Genomic DNA, 17,887 nt, shown 5'->3' with positions numbered 1-17,887 from the left:
CGCGTGTTCAAAATGTTGAATTTGAGACGGTAAGCTTCAAAAATCAAATACCTGTGTTGGAAGAGGAAAATATGGCGCTTAAATCACATATCGACAATATGTCGCTTACTCTGATGAAATTGGAAACTAATGAAAATGATAAACATTTAGTGATGTGGAATGTGAAAGTTCAAGATGAAATAAGAGCACAGGAATTACTGTCTAAAGTTGTTATTGAAGGCCTTGATCTCCCAGCCCCAAGCCCTGGATTTCAAGGAAAATGCCAAATTCTTGAAATTTGAATTGCCATCGAGGTTAATCAGGAATGAGATTTTGAAGAACGCCAAGAAACTGAAAAACAAAAAAATTGGAGGATTCGAGAAAATATATCTGACGGATGATGCGCCGAAGTCTGTTTGTGAAGTTCGAAAGAGGTTGCTTCATGGGAAATTAAATTGCACGATTTTGGAATTGACTCTTGGTTGTCGAAAGGTGTACCCCCCTGCCTAGTTATCAAGCGGCGAGATGGTTCGAATGAACGACTATCAAGCGGCGAGTGAAGGTTTCGCTCTAATTACTGAATTTGAAAGGAAACATGGTGGTCGAATCGCAAATATGGATACATGATTTTTCTAAGACTAATTGTGTTGATATGATAGTGGATTAGTTTTGTTAAATAATGTGAGTATAAGTGTTCGATATTTATTTGGGTGGAAATACAAAATGTGGTGGGTTCTGTGCGGTTTGATGTATTTGGGTGATATTATTATGATTAAGAATTTATTTAGTGTGAGTTTTAGTGTTTGTATTTTTTTGTGGGAGAGGCATGGGGGGGGTACTCTTTGGCGTGAGATCAGTACATGATAATGGTTAGCCAGGTTCACGAGATCCCTACATCTAGGCTGGAGGAATTGGAAAGAAATTCAGCCCTTTTTAGTAATGTTTTCCAAACGCCCCTAGCCCATGATAAAAATGAAATTTTAAATTCTTTTTTAGTCCCCCCAAATAAATATCTGTTTTCTCATGAAATAGTTCATAAAAACCAAAATATGAGGAGAATATCTTTTTGGAACTGTTGTGGATGGAAGAGCGGGCAAGATGCATTTAAAAAAAAAAATATTTGAATCTGGTACGGATATTTTTGGAGTTTGTGAAACATTTTTAGATGAAATTTCGGCAAAAAAATTAATATTAGTGATTTCCAATTTTTTCACGTAAGTAGAACTCAACAAAAGCAAGGTGGTTTAGCAATACTGGTTAAAATTTATATTCCGGCACGACTGAAAGAAGCATTTTTATATTTGAATACGGAGATGATTTTCGAAAGCTGTATTGTTGAATGTTTTCTACCAAAAAATGATGAACATTTAATTGCTGTAATCTATCGTCCTCCCTCATCAAATAAGGCAGATTTTATTGATAAATTTGAAAATATGTTAAGTGTGATATCAAATCTTCGAATGCCATTTTTAATCCTTGGGGACTTCAATATTGATTTAATGGGATGTCTCCCATCTAGACAGCAAGGAATCGACCACATGTCCTTCATTTTTTGGAATGTAACCTTTCTCATGGTATGAACCCAGTATGTTTTATTCCAACACGCATAACAAATTATTTTTTTTCACTAATTGATAACATTTTTGCTTTTTATCCATGTGAGGCTACATTCGTGGTTATAGAGGATACATCTGATCATTGTATTTTAATTTTTGATTTTAAAGCGCAAAAGATAGTCAATCAAGAAAATCATATGAAGAGTAGAAACTTTTCACAAGTAAATATGAATGAATTGAAATCTAATCTTAGTGATGTAGGATGGAGGGAAGTTATTAATGAAAATGACCCCAACATATCTTTAGATATATTTTATCGAATTTTGAATGAAAAACTGGACCTTCATTGTCCATTTAAAGCTACATACCAGAAAAGAACCTCACCCAAACAACCTTTGATAAGTCCATCACTTTTAAAATCTATCAAGGAAAAAAATAAACTGTATAAGATAAAAATAAAATACCCCTCAGCTCATAATATACAGCGATTCAGAAATTATAAAAATTTGTTAGTTAAAACTCTCAGAACAAGTGAAAAAATGTATTATGAAGATGCATTTAAAAAATCTGATTCACCTCGGACTACATGGAAATTAATTAAGGAAAAAATTGGAAACAATATTAAAAATCCACACCCTGAAGTGATCAAAAATGAAAATGGTGTTGAGTTGAAGGGGAAGGATGTTGTTGCAGAATATTTTTGTCATTATTTTTCTCATATTAGTTCTACCGTTGAACTTGAATCCCCTGAATCTCCATCTCATTCATATAAAGAATAACTCCCGCCATCCGAAAATTCCAGTATGTTCCTGGCCCCTGTCACTTTCGGTGAGTTCCAGAAAGTAATTATGAATCTAAAGAGTGGTAATTCTCTATGTCTAGATTGGCTCTCCACAAATATTCTGAAAGAACTTGCATGTGTAATTCATGTCCCGTTGCTTCATATTTTAAATGCATCAATGTCATCAGGGATCTTTCCGAAAGTATGGAAATCTGCAAGAGTTATTCCAATTCATAAGAAAGGTGATAAGACAGATATAGGTAACTATCGCCCAATAGCTATTCTTTCCCCTATATCTAAGGTTATTGAAAAAATTATTCCAAAAAGAATTGTCTCGTATTTTGATAAAAGGAATTTATTTACTAAAAATCAGTTTGGATTCAGGGCGGGTCATTCTACTGAACAAGCTATTGCAGCGCTAATTCTGGAGATTAATGATTCATTAAATGATGAAAATCAAGTATCTACTCTTTTCTATGATATAAAAAAGGCATTTGATACGCTAAACCATGAAATTTTATTGGAGAAAATTAATAGTGCAGGTATTAGAGGCAAAGGCCTAGATCTATAAAATCTTACTTGCATGGTCGAAAAATTCAGGTTGAAGTAAATGGGCACCTGTCAAGCCATATTGTTATTGATGATATTGGAGTCCCCCAGGGATCAGTATTAGGGCCATTACTATTTTTGACTTATATAAATGACCTTTCGAGGTGTTTACCCCAAGATAGTAGTTTAGCAGTAATTTTTGCAGATGATACGGCAGTGACAGTAAAGGCTAAAACCCCATCTTTGTTGGCTGAGAAAATGGTGACAGCAATGAATTCTTTGAATAATTGGTTTGCATGTAACTACCTGGCTCCGAACTTCTCTAACACTGAATTCATGATTTTTCGGTGGTCACAGCGGACAGTAGATAAATTTACCATAGACGAGTTAATTGTAAACGAATGAAGGATAAAAAGAGTAAAATCATTTCGTTACCTTGGGAATATTCTTGATGAGCTTTTATCTTTCCGTAAGCGTTCTGATTATTTGAGATTGAAACTTGCACATAACTTAGGTTGTCTTCATAGAATGAAACATGTATTTCCTTTTTCCATCCTTAAAATTTTATATCATTCTCTAATTGAATCATATTTTAAATATTGTCCTGTAATATACCTCAACACATTTATGGTCCATCTCCAACCTCTTCAGATAATTCAAAATCCTGGGTGCTTTTGTTCATCGCCCAGTGAGGCTTCAAAATCTTTCACAAACCCAAACTTTATATCTTTTTCTCAATATACTTCATCTCAAACAACTGAAAGACCTGCATACAGCAATGTGGTATTATGATATCCAATCTTCGGCAAATTATTTCCATGATCTGGGTATAATTGAGACTCCCATTTCTCCTGCCTACCACGTCCGCTCCAAGAAGTATCACCTTTCCCAATTAAATCAGAAAGAGCTAGATTCTCAATCAGATACCAGATTCCTCATGTTGTAAATAAATTTAATTTAATAGATGTGTCCCCAAGATTCAAGAGCCGATTTTCTTTGAAAAAAACATATTTCAAAAATTGTTCTTTGCCTGGATGTTGGGATTGGTGAATTTGGATTTTAGTATGAAATTTGTTGTGGTGTTCTCGCGCTGGGGTGGCCTCCTCTGTTATCTCCCACCATGAGTGTCTTTTTTCTCATTATTGATATGCTTTATTCGTTATTTCGGCAATTTTTTTTTTTATTACTTTATGTTTCTGGCCGACACAACGAGCTCTGCTCCCCGTTGGCCAGTTTAGAAAATTATTTATTCATGTAATTTGTTTGTTAAATAAACTTATTCTAACCCCAGGGATCTCCTCCTAGCCCTCTACTTTTCTTACTTATGATTTCAGAATTGGAGCTTCCGAGGTCAACAATACTCAAAAGGGAATTAGCTGATGATGTCACTATTTAGGGATGCGGATGCTCAACTGAAGAGTTGGAGACTAATCTACAAAACGCCAAACTTGGACTAAAAGTTTTTTTTAAACCAATGTCGATTCCAATATCAGCCATTAAAACAAAAGCACCAATCTTCCATAGCAAACAAAAAGGCCAAATACCACAGTTTTACATTGAAGGTTCATTAATTCAGCTTTAATCTAACCTTGTGATTTTAGGATTAACCATAGATCAACAACTCACATGGAATGCTTAATTCAAAGCTATTAAGAGATCTTGCATAAAAATATCTGTCCTTAGACAACTTACTTCCTTGTCCTGGGCAAAAGTTTCCAAAGCTCTCCTGTATTTTTATAAGATGTTCATCAGATCAAAAATTGATTATGGAGTGATAGCATACATCAATTGTAGTGAAACCAACAGCAAAGCAAGAGACCCTTCAAGGTATTTTGCATAAAATTGCTTCAGGGCTTCACCGCCACTCAGAGGGAACTAAAGTTTGCCAACTAGCCAGAATCGCTTTGATAATTGAATGGAGCCAAATCCTGTTAGTAAGGTACTTCAAAAGAATTCAGGCATTTGGCTCAGAACACCCAATATATTGGTTAAACAACACCCATTTGCCAGCAAGTCTAGTGAACATTATTAGTCATATGTCAACCCTAAGTCTTGGTTAACCATCTGCAATTCCAGTATGCTAAATCTAGACAGTCTAAAAACCTAGGGCACCTTTATTACCGCGAAGTTTAATGAACATTGTTAGTCATGAATTTTGACCAATTTTTTGGTCTCCAATTGCCTTCAAATGGCTCAGAGAACTGATAGACTATCTGAATTACCCTTGGTCAGGGGCGATTCGCCAGCATTTTTCTTGGAGGGGGGGGGGGAGAGAATTTTATTCGAGCGCTACTGAAGAAAAGTTACCATTTACCGAAGACGCTACTAGGTAAAATTCAAAATATTATACAATATATAATAAACACACATTAAATAAACTTAAAATTATGTACTGGTGATCAAGCTTCTACTAACATTATCAGCAATGAGTTGCTGCAGGCAACAGTAGTATTGTTTAAAGAAGCTTTTGCATTGGCTAAGGTGAATTAAATATACATTTGACTTTTTTCTGCAGGCTTCTCCACTGATGTTGCAGAGCCTATCCCCCCTCCATTCCCCAGCCTCCCAGCACAGGATGCTCAATCTTATAGTAGAACCAAGCACCATTCTAACAGGCTCATGTATTGCGCTATTCAGTTGCACTCAATTTTGAACAGATATTGACTCTGTAAGATTAAGTTTGTTGCGCTAAACTTTTATTATGCACGATTCATTTAAATATTAGGTACTGTTCTATTATCTGTAAAACACTAGAGACATCCACTCAAGAAAAGAAAAAATCTGACGCTATCTGATGCTGTATAAACAAGTATTCCGGGTTTCTCACTCTGGGAACTATATTTAAACTTTAGTTTTTTGGTGTTTAGGGGGAAAAACGGTAAATAGGTTAAGATAGGTTACTTATTTAATATATACTATGCTTTACCCCCACCCCCTAATGTGCAAATATACAGCCAAAATTTGTTCCTAAACTATTGTATTTTTATCCTATTGTGTTTTATTTCATTTGCATTAACCAAACTTCACTTATCACCTTTTTTACAGATAATAGAACAGTACCAAATATTATTTATGACCTTTTATTAAGTTGATTTGGTAGTGGGTTCGCTGCTTTATATTAAAAGATAGCATTGAAACAAGCAGGTCACATAAAGCAAAAGCAATAAATAAAGGATAATTCGGTTCCAAGTTTTATTACATATAATTCAGTTCCAAGTTTTATTACATATAATTCGGTTCCAAGTTTTATTACATATCAAATATTACATGTCTAATATTATATTGTAAGATGAATCTTATGATATTTCAAAATCAGACGAATGTACACATAAAATATATGTACAAAAAAAAAATTTCTTGTGTGTTGATTGAGGTGATCGTTGGTATATGAAAGGAAGCATGATGAATCATAGAGTATGAGTGTGGGATTCCTTTAAGTTCCCTGTAAAAAAATTTATTATCCTTAGAATGTTGATTAATTCTTTAGTAGCGATGGGGGAGGGGAGGAGGAGTCAGAGAGTTTTATTTCCCTGAGGAAGTGTATAAGTGTATAAGTAGTAGAAGTGTTTCTTTTTCGTGTTTGGGTCATCCCAAACACGCTAATATGCGTCGCAACCTATTTTGATATTGTTGGTATTATAAGCAGTTTTATGTTGTTAGCATTATATGGAGATTTGTATGTTGTTTTTTGTGACCCATTCGCTAATAAAAAATAAATAAATAAACGTCCAATACACACTTAATCCTGGAATAAAAAAATCAATATTTTGGCTCTGTATTACACAGACGTTACGAAAATTGTAGTTGTCTATGTTTTTCTATGTTAAATTCCTTTATCACTTAATCAAGGTCAATTTGTACTTCTGTTTCAATTGCCAACAGTGCAAGTGAAGATCATCTTTCTTGCCCTGTGGTGTTGTGGCAGTATGTCTTCAACCGTCAAAGGCAAGAAAAAGATCTTCCACACAATGCAGAATTCATAGGATTAGTGAGGTACAGTTTAAATAGATCAAATGTCACAGGAAACACACGTTTAAAGTATTTTTTTTTTAGCAAAAACTGATGCTCTTTCTAGAATGTTTTTATTTTTCATATCTTTAACTCCGTAAAAAGACTGCAGCTCAGACATGCAGCATTCAAGATCGAGCTTATAGTATTCACACATAAAGCTTACACTGTCTCTGTTCATTTGCTTTGCACCTAGCATTAAGCTTAAGTTGTTCAAACCTCCCAAACTGTTCTCTTCTAGCTTACTTTCAATCTCTGTATTTAGAACACCAATAATATGATACAACACTGTATTTTTGAAACTCTTGTGCTGTCTCATATGGAACTGTTGCACCCCCACCTAATTTCCCTGGAACTATTATTATTACTATTATTCATTTATTGCCGTAAAAAAAAGGTACAATAGACGGAGTAATCACTAAAGAAAGAAAAAAAAGGACACAAACGCACTTCAAATACATGAAAAAAAAAATACTCTTAATTGCACACATTACACATTACATACAAACTATTGCAAACAAATTGATGACAAAGGATGATGAAAGTTTCTTTCAGGACAGGATAGAGATTTTAATTATTATTATTATTCATTTATTACCCGTCAAAAAAAAAGTAGATAGACGGAATAATCACTAAAGCAACAAAAAGATAGAGAGAAAAAATTCTTTACAATAATTCTTTACAATAAAAATTCATTACAATAATACAAAAAAAACTATTGTGAACAAATTGGTGAGCTGAGATGATTAAACTTACTTTGAAAACGGGATAGAGATTTATTAATGCTAATATTAGGGTCAGATAGCTTATACAAATGAATAATTCTACGGTTTCTTGTCCAAGGGGGCAAATGTAGAAGATATTTAGCAAGTCTGAAGAAGATTGAGTGTAGGTGCTTTTTATCTGTAACTAAAGAATTTCCAGATAGGAGCAATGTAAAGCAGATGTGGAAGGGCTGTGGCGTTGTAAATGGATGCTAGTAGGTAACGGTTGAAACGTAGTTTGCTTTTTACAATTCCAGTGTCAGAAATGCTAATTTTACGCTCAACGTGAGAAATCAGCAAACAACGTGTGGTCTATAAATGTGCCAATTGGAAGGCCCAGGTATGTAATATGGTGTCTGGGTTTAACAAGAGAGCCGTCCAGATTTAGAAGAGAAGTAGAGGGATTTCGCCAATTGAAAAGAATAACTTCGGATTTCTCAGGATTAAAAGACCGCCCGATTTTTGAATATTCATCTTTGAGGATTTTGAAATTCTGCCCAATGCGCTGGATCGTGCGGCTGACATTCAAGATGTCATCAGCATAAAAAATAAGAGACATATCGATTCTCCCAAGAATGCATGAAGGAAGACACTTTGCCTGAGCATCCAGGACACTATCATTGAACAGAGTTGGGGAAGTGATAGCTCCCTGTCTAGTCCCTTTCTTAACATGGATGGGGTACTGAGGAATCACAAGCATATTCGAGGCATTTGAAGAGTTTGGCCTCATACGAGAACTAATGCGATTATATCGGGATTGATTAAGAGCCGATTGCAGGGGAAAAACGGGATGTGAGTTTTGAACGCACTCTTAGATTCCTATATAAATCCCTGAGAACAAGGACAACTGATGGGTTTATGCCTCGAATTGCCATATGAAGAAGCATGGACGGATGGATTAAGGAATCGAAATTAAGGAACTTTACGTTTCCAGGGCAATTCAGGACCTCTAAAAGTACATTTACTAGCTAATTCTGAGCTGTGAAGGCAATCATAAAGTGCCATATAACACCCACAACGTGCACTTTTGTCAAAAAAAAACTTGATTTTTTAATTTAATATTCATCTTTAATATCTTAAATATCTTTTTTATTTAATTTCATAGGCTGAAACAAGAGTGACGCATGGCAAAATACATGGGTGTAATTTGGATTATATATTTGCATACTAGGGGGGGGGGGGTTGTGGGTAAACTATAGTGTAGCTGCAGTAAAAATGTATTAACTACAATTATTCTACACATTATGAAGTAGATCTAAGAATTGTTTTTTTTAACATATTTCCTTCTTGACCACTTCAATTCTATACTTATAAAAAACTTAAGGAGGGGGGCCATTTTTCTTCTTCTTTTTTTGCCATGAAAATACCAAATAGAAATTTATTTTGAAATGAAGGGATGGGGAGAATCCAGGAGAATAATACCCCTCCCCCAATGATTGGCGCCACTGGAACTAGTTTCTATAGCAATAAAAGCCCAATACCATTCAATATTCGGGATTTTAGGTTCTTAGACCTCTGTAGGTCTGAATTCCTTTGACACTGCCCTATGGGATAGCCTGTTGTTTGTTTGGGGTTTGACCAATTGGTCATATGCATTCGTATTGCTCGATTATTCTGTGCCTTCTGTAATCACTAGCTTGCTTGGGTGTCACTTCATTCAATATTCATTGAGCCACATCAGGTACCACTTATTGTGCTATTGATAGGGGGTTATTCACCTGTAGCAAATGCCTGCGTTGAAAAACGAGAATCAGAGTAATTCAGCACTGCTTTGTCACAAAACAAATAAAATACATTTATAACACAATAAAATAAATAATGCAAATATACATCATTCCTGTCACATACGCCAACTATTAAAAAAAAGCTGATAAAACATAGATAAAAAAAGAAAAAAACACACATCATTCTTGTCAAAGACGCCAACTATTAAAAAAAAGCTGATAAAACATAGATAATAAAAGAAAAAATACACTAAGTGTGATGACTCTAAAATGAGCTAATATAGGGGTAAAAAAAATCTTAAAGAGAATGAACCAAACCAGTAGTCTTAACAAATCTACCTAAAAGGTTTGTGCTTAGTTGTCTAGCCCAAGGAGGAGACATGTGATGTCCCAGAACAGAACGCATTGTGAATGCCTTAAATGCCTGTTCACAGCAATTCCTTAGTATTTCCCTCTCCTTTTCATATTTTCTACAGTTGAAGATGATGTGATGCATATCTTCATACACTCCACATGTGTCGCAGTTGGGAGAAGTGGCCATTTGCCAATGGAATAGTGTTAATATTTTCTTTGCATAGCCACATTTAAGACGAAAGAGACAAGTTGAAAGGGTGCAAGATGTGAGGTACATTTCTTATGATGGCTGCTTATAATCATAGAGGTCCAGGAGCTGGGTATGGAAAGAATGGAGCCAAGCCTTTTCTTCCTCCAAAATTTTGAACTGATTGAAGACAGGAATTCAGGACTAGTAATAGGGGTTTGAGAGATCGGACCCAGATGGGAGGATTGTTTTGAAGCCTGGTCTGCTTGTTCATTTCCTGTTATACCACAGTGTGTTGGAACCCATATAAATAGAATTGATATACCCTTTCTTGCAAGTTGTGTAGCCAGATTTTCAATCTCAGTGGCAACATTTCTTGCTTGGAGTTGCTGGTATGAAAGGTAATCCAGAGCTGACAGTGAATCAGTGCAGACAATATACTTCTGGCATTTGGTCTCTGTTTGGCTTGATATGGCTTGAAGAGAAAGCTTAATTGCCATAAGTTCTGCAGAGAAAATTGTCAGGTAGGGGGGTAAGCGGTAGGAAAGAGATAGGCTCTGGGAGGGTATAACTATTGCTCAGCTTCAATTTGTTTCTGTCTTGGAACCATCTGTGTAAACTTGGATGTAGTCATTAAATTCTGCCAACTTTTCCAGGAATAAAATTTGCATCACTGTTTGGGGAAGGTCCTCCTTTTTTCCAGTGATGATCTTAGGAATAAGCAGTTCGCCAATTGCTTTGGAGGCACTGGGAGAATCATCATCCAAATTAACACTCAGCTTGCCATTCTCTATGAACTCTTCAATGCCAGGAAGGCAAAGGAATCTCTGAAAAGAGGGCATCTCTGTTGGTTTGTAGTGGACATCAGGGTTGTGGTGGCTAATGATTCCTTTTTAGATAATGTGGTTCTTGAGTCTTATCTTCTTTGCAAAATATCTTGCAAGGGGATATTTTCTTCTAAAGTGAAGGGACTGGATCCCCACTTCACAGTACATAGCTGCAATAGGAGTTGATTTTAGGCAGCCAAGGGCTCTTCATAAGATTGCATGGAGGGTAGTGTCAAGTTTCTTCAGGAGACATTTAATAAAATGATCCAATGATAAAATGATAATAAAATTTAATAGATGATATAAATGATCCATAGTCTATCTTGGATATCACCACTGACTTGACAATAGTTGAAGCAAAGGCTGTAGGGGCTGCTCTTCTTCCAAGGCAAAGAACATTAATGAAGTTTTGTCTTTGTTTGAGACTGCCAATCAGTTCATCCAAATGGGGTTTCCATGTCAGTTTTTGGTCAAATACAACTCCCAGAAAGCGTGCATATTCTGCAACCACAATCCCATGACCATTCAGTTTCACCAGTGGTTTGAAAGCATCCAGGCTTTGCATTTTTTTGAAAAACACACTAACTGACTTATGGTTTGAGAAAACCATATTATTACTTTTTGCTCAAATTGATAGCATATCTACAGCTTTTTGTGAGGCTAACTGTAAGCACAAAGGGTCTCTCCCCACAACTGCGACAGCAATATCATCAGCATAGAGAAAAAGCTCTGCACAATGGATGGTTTCCAGGCTAATATCATGACAATAAACTGAGAAGAGAAGTGGACTTAGAACAACCCCTTGAGGGACTCCAATGTCAAAGGCTTTCCTCTTAACCTCTGAGAGGGAGCCCCCCAAGGAGGCCTGGACCTCCCTACCCATCAAAAATTGGTGGACCCAATTTACCAGTAGGTCTGGTAAGCCCATTACAGATAGCTTTCTGATTAGTTGCCTCATATCTACTCTATGAAATGCGGATGCCATGTCTAAAAATATTACATGAACTGCTTTTCCTTTTTTGAAGCTTTGTTTGATCAGATGCTCTAGTCTAACTAAGGCATCTGTGGTGCCCCTTCCAGAGAGAAATCCAAGCTGGTCAATATGGATGTGGTCTGATAATGAGGTTAAAATTCTTTGTTTTATTACCCTCTCAATTAGTTTTGCAACACAAGAGGTGATTCACATGGGGCGGTATGAATCAGCCAGCGTAGGATCTTTTCCTCCCATGAGAAATGGGATCACTGTTGCCTTATTCCATCCAGATGGTGTTGATAACTCTATGAGAGATCTGTTGAATAACTCTGTCAGTAGCTGCACAAATGTATCTGGCAAATTTTTCAACATCAAATTGTGAATTCCATCAGGGCCAGTTGCACCAGGCTGGAGCTTTGAAATGGTGTCTAACTTCTTGAAAGCTGAAATGAGAAGATGGAACAGTACCGTTTTTTAGACTGAGTTGATGGCGTGTGAACTGTAATGGTGTATCTACATTCAGAAACTTTTTCAGAAAGCTCTCAAACAGGGGTGTTGTGGCCAAATGTGTCTTCAATGAGCCTTCTCCATCCATCTTATGTCTCCGTCTTTAGTGTCTTTTTTAATTCTGCTGTCTTTTGCTTGAAAACTATTTTATTCTCCATTGAGGGGTATCTAGAGAAGTTATTTTTTGCTTTTTCTTCTCTAGGTAGGCTTTCTGGCATTTATTGTTCCATCCAGGAGTGGAATTTTGTCTCTTGGGATGAGGTTGGTTGTAACCAAATATTCTTTCTGAAGAAGTTATGATAGCTGAAGTAATCTTAGTAGATACTGATTCCACTGACTCATCACTTGTCTTAATTTCTGAAGCCTTTTGGTCTAAGTTGTGTTTCCAGGAGTTTGTCTTGGAATTTCCAGAATGGCATAGCCTAGACCAATTATCAAATAATTGCTTAATCTAGCTTAAAACGCAAATTAACATACCATAGTCTATTGCAGATATTGAAATCAGTTGAACTTGTTTCTCACTATAATGCATTTCAAGCACTAGACCTACCAACAAGAGCAAAATTCTCCCAGGTTGATGTTACACTAAGGTTGTATAAGAAGTAGATGACCTATTTCCTTGATGATAAGACTTCAAAGGAAATATATTTGCATAAATATTAATGAGGAAGTGCAATGGACCACTATTTTTCCTGTTTTTTATATTAAAAATGAGCTGGGATAAATTAAAAAAATTATCTGGTCAAAGTGAAGAGCAAATTTGAAGCATAAAATGAGCAACAGTTTTAAAGTTACTTAGTGAAATACAGTTTTTTCTCTGAATTATTGGAGGGGGCATCTGCCCCCCCTCCCGAACAACGCCACTGCCCTTGTTGCATGTCTATTGTTCTTAGTTCTGCTTCATGCTAATAGTTTATCATGAAGAAGTGAAAATAATCATTTTTTATAAAATTTTAAAAAGCTATGCCTCTCACAAAGACTATCTGTCTTGGCTTTACTCTAATTAGGTTTTAAAGTCTTTGATCACTCTGGCCAAATTTTTCACTTGGACCTTCATAATATGCAGAATAATTGTAGTTAACATATTTTACCTAAAATTCCACTAAATTTTACCACCACTACCCCCCCCCCCACTAGTGTGCAAATATATAGTCTGAATTGTATATTTTCTATACATTTGGCCATGTGTCACTCTTGTTTAAAACTGTGTACATTCAAATTGAATCCATGCTGACAAAATCAAGAGACAGAAAAACACATAGGATATTTCTGATTTGGGCTATATATTTGCAAGTCAGTGGGGAGGGTGCTGGGGGGTAAGGTATACTGGAAATTCAGTCAAGATGTGTTATATCAATTATTCCACATACTATGAATCAAAAATTGTTTCCTCAAAATGTTTTCTTCAGAACAGTCCCAATTCTAGGTTTAGGCTATACCCATAAATTATGCAAATTGCTTGGCTTCTACAGAATTAACAGAAAATAAAGAGAGGAAGGCGTAGAAAAATACCAGAATCATTGCAGTGGTAGTTTTTGTTAATCTTAAATCATAGTTATAAAATGTAGTCAAGATAATTACCTTGATTCACATTTTTGAGCAAAATAAGGTCCAATGTTGGATCTGTTTGGCTCTGTTATTGAGATGACACTTAAAACAATTTAAACAAAATATAAAAGGGTTGTGACTGTGTTTACGGCCCAGTGACATGCAATACAACAGAGAGTGTGCTAGGATAGATGCAATTTAAGCCCACTTGGTACAGTGACCACAGATAGGTATGATCAAGGGGACCATTCTTCTGTAGTTTAGAGTACAGAAGTTAGGGGAGAGTGGCATATACTGGGACACAGTACATAGCAGGTGTCAGTGCCTTTCTGCAATCCACTATTACCTAAAAAAAAATTGATAAACACCATCTACAATAGTTAGTTTGATGTTCAACCCTCCAAACCAACTATTTTGGTATGGTACAATTTTTGTTTTTGAGTTAACCAACCTCAAAGTATGGGAAATATCCCCCTCCCCCACATAATTTAATGCTTGTGGTACCAAACAAAATCCAAACTATCTTGTCATGTTATATGGCAATCTTCTGACACAATATTCAGAAAAAATAGCTTGATTTTTGTAAATGTGTGTCATCTGGTATTTAGTACGAAAAGAAAAATGGTACATACTGGGCTGTGACATGTCCCAGTATGTACCAAATGACACCCATCAACACATTTAAGAATACTTTTTCCCTTCTAAAGGTAAATTTCTTCAAATGGTTTGAGCACATCCAGGTTATCAAAGCAGCATAAACATAATATCTCAGGAACAGAATAAGGTATAAAGTTTCAACTCTCAGGGAAATTAAAGGGGAGAGAAAAACTAAATCAATAGGCACTATACATATCCAGATTGCCAAAAGAGTGTATGTGCAATGTTGCAGGGAAAAAAGGGGAGAGTATGTTGGAACTTTCAGAGCATGTTATTAAGGAATTTGAACAAAATCAAAAGACACCAAGTCTATCCAAGTTTCTCACAAGGGCATATTACAACATCTTAGAAGCATGAAATAATTAATTGCTTCAATAATTAGCTAACAATAGAATTATTTTGCAACAGAATAATTAACTTTATTTCTAGTTTTTACTTTTTTACTCAGTTGCTTTGATGTTCTCATTGAAATAGCTCTATTAGCTGCTGTGACCTACATGGATCATTTGCAACAATTGCATTTTATTAATATTGGTGGTGGTTTTATTTGTTTTTAGTTTTTATTTTTGTTTCTTCTGTGCTGAAGATGCCTTGTTTACATACAGGCAAAATATCCATGTTGTTTCAGTTTTTCATCCTTTCTCTCTACTGGCCACAGTCTTATTTTGTTGTTTTTCAATGAGTTTTTTTCACCAACTATTTTTTGAAAGATTTTTTGAGCATAATTCAATAGAAAAAACTCTACAATTCATCAAGCCTCCTGAAACTTTTGTTTTAGCTTTGGTAGAACCTATTTTCTTTCATCCTGAACAATTTGTAAAATACAATGAAGCCATGGCTATTTCTAATGATAGAGGTTTTTCTTAATGGGCAAGAGAGGCTAAAGAAATAAAAAAAAACTCATGTTTACTAATCTTTTAATAAACAGAAATATGGAAAATTTAAATACTGACCCAACGTATAATATTCTTTTGAAAAATGAACCAACATATAGTAAGGGCAATAGGATCTTATAGAATCACCTGGGGACGAGATTACCAACGAGACTAAAAAGAGTTGATTTAGTGATAGCCAACAAAAGGATTCCTTCACAACAGAATAATTAACTACATTTCCATTTTTGTACTTTCTTACTCAGTTGCTTTGAGGTTCTCATCAAAGTAACTCTATTAGCTTCTGTGACCTATGTGGATCAGTTGCGACAACTGTATTTTATTAATATTGGTGGTAGTTTTATTTGTTTTTAGTTTTTTATCTTTGTTTCTTCTGTGCTGAAGGCACCTTGTTTACATACAGGCAAAATATCTGTGTTGTTTTAGTTTTTTATCTTTTCTTTCTACAGGCTGCAGTCTTGCTTTGTTCTTTTTCATTGAGTTTTTTAATTGTTGTCTGTGGCATTGTGTCTTCTATTAGGAACACAAAAATCATATTTGAAAAATTTGACTGATCACACTAATAAATTAAGAAAAATTTTGCATTGGAGGGGAATTCAATTCTCTGCAGTTTTGATGTTGTTTTCATGTATTCAAATTGCAATGTAAAAAAGTGTGAAGATATATTAAAGAGTAAATTACAAAAGTACTTTGATTTGATATGTGACCTTGGCTAGTTTGGATATTATGAAATTAGTTATCCTGGTGAATGAATATTCTATTTATTTTGTTTTAAAGGAGAATTTTACAAGCAGGTGTTTGGTTTGCCTGCACGGGCATCCCTCTCCTTTTTTGAGAAATCTTTTCATTGATTCTATTGAAACCTCTGCTATACACAGTTTTAGACTCTCCCCTTGTTCCTGGGGCAGGTTCATGGATGATGTAGTTTGTGTTTGGAAACACAATTTAGATACCTTAGACCTTTTCTGTAAACATTTAAATAGTTTTGAAAAAAACATAAAATTTACAGTGAACTTTGAGAAAAATGACAAACTGCCTTTTCTTGATATGTTAATAATTAAAAGAGATTACCATTTACATTTCTCAATATACAGAAAGACCATGCACAATGAGATATTTAAATTCTCATTTGTGCCACCATGTTTTGGTGAAACAAGGAGTTGTGATTTCACTAGTGGATAGAACTTTTAGAATTTGTTCCTAGGGATTCTGAATTGTTGTATTTGAGGGATATTTTATTTTGTAATAGTTGCCCAATTAAGTTCATTGATAAAATAATAGAAAAAAAGATGTATTAAACATAGCCTAATAGTAGGGTAATTAGATTTTTGCAGTCTTCAGAATTAAATTTGTCTGAAAGTTTCATTTTTTTGCCATAGGCCAATGTACCTGGTTTGGGAGAGAAGCTTAAATGAATTTTGTGCAAATGGCCAATAACATTGATACATCTTTCCAATTGGTGAGACCAATAGGTAGTTTCCTTAATTCAGGGGAGGCTTTAGCTCAGGGAAATTTAGTAGGAAAGGTGTATAAGATTCCTTGTTCTTGTGGGAAGTTTTATATGGGTAGAACTCACCAACAATTTTTTGAAAAATATACTGACCATTACAACTTAATAGACAAAACTCTATAATTCAGCAAGCCCCCTGAAACATAAAATGGGTCAATATATACCAAATCATATTATTGAGTTAGGACTAAAGTGAATACACTATTCAATGCCTTTTTTTATGCTGACTACGAATAAAATAAGCATTTCTGTTGGAAATGAATTTCAGCCCCCCCCCAGCCAATGCCAATTCAGGGTTAGGTTAGGTATAGCCTATATAGGGGGGGGGCTGAAATTCATTTCTGATAGAAATGCTTATTATATTCGTAATCAGCATTAAAAAAGGCATCAAATGGTGTATTCACTTTAGGCCTATTTGAAACTCAATAATATGATTTGGTATATATTGACCGTAAAATGTATCAAGTGGTATGTTCACTTTATTTCTAAGTCAATAATATGAACTGCAAAATAGGCCTGTTTACCAGGCAGGCAACCCTTCAGTAGCCTTGATTTTTTCTTAGGCCTATTTAGATATTTTAACCGAATAACAAATATGTAATGCGAAATACTTACGTCTTTTTTCATTTTGACGTCTTCAGTCAATACTCTCTTGATACAAGTTGATTTAGGCTTTTAAAAATAGCCTAATTTAGAAACTAATGGATAATGGATTGCTGATGTGTAGCCCAGTGTTGCCACTCAACGGTATATAAAGTGTTGTCGGTCGACGAAAAAAGCGGTACTTTTGCGCTATCCTTTCTACCCAAACATGGTATAATTTATGGTATATTTTGATACCCATAATGCAACTACGTCACCACTAGTTTCAACAAAAACTTACTTTTTAAAAGCAGTTAATTCCTTGCTACTTTTCTAGAACATGGATACTGTTCATTATTATTTTTTCTAAGCAGTAGATTATGCCATGGACTTTGAACAAGAAAGGTAGAATAAAAATGAAAACAGACCCCCCAAATACACACCCCATATATAATAGAAAAAAATAGTCCCCAACCATAAATTCATAA

The 17,887-nt window shown here is 35.1% G+C and overlaps 1 protein-coding gene across 1 annotated transcript in view; it reads right to left on the bottom strand.

Annotated features, from left to right (window-relative positions):
• LOC148942836 (signal recognition particle subunit SRP68-like) overlaps positions 1–17,555 on the bottom strand; it is a 58,631-nt gene extending 41,076 nt beyond the window's left edge. Inside the window, exon 1 of the mRNA XM_089102622.1 lies at positions 17,433–17,555. Coding sequence (XP_088958748.1) covers positions 17,433–17,444 — 12 coding nt within the window. The 5' untranslated portion in view covers positions 17,445–17,555. The remainder of the gene's footprint in view (positions 1–17,432) is intronic.
• Positions 17,556–17,887: the final 332 nt, after the last annotated feature.

Source organism: Artemia sp. Qi Xiang Cuo, chromosome 16 (genome assembly GCF_049724085.1).
Source record: "Artemia sp. Qi Xiang Cuo chromosome 16, ASM4972408v1, whole genome shotgun sequence".
Classification (NCBI taxonomy): Eukaryota; Metazoa; Arthropoda; class Branchiopoda; order Anostraca; family Artemiidae; genus Artemia; species Artemia sp. Qi Xiang Cuo.
Note: the sequence above shows the minus strand (reverse complement) of the source record. Positions and strands in the feature narration are given on the sequence as shown.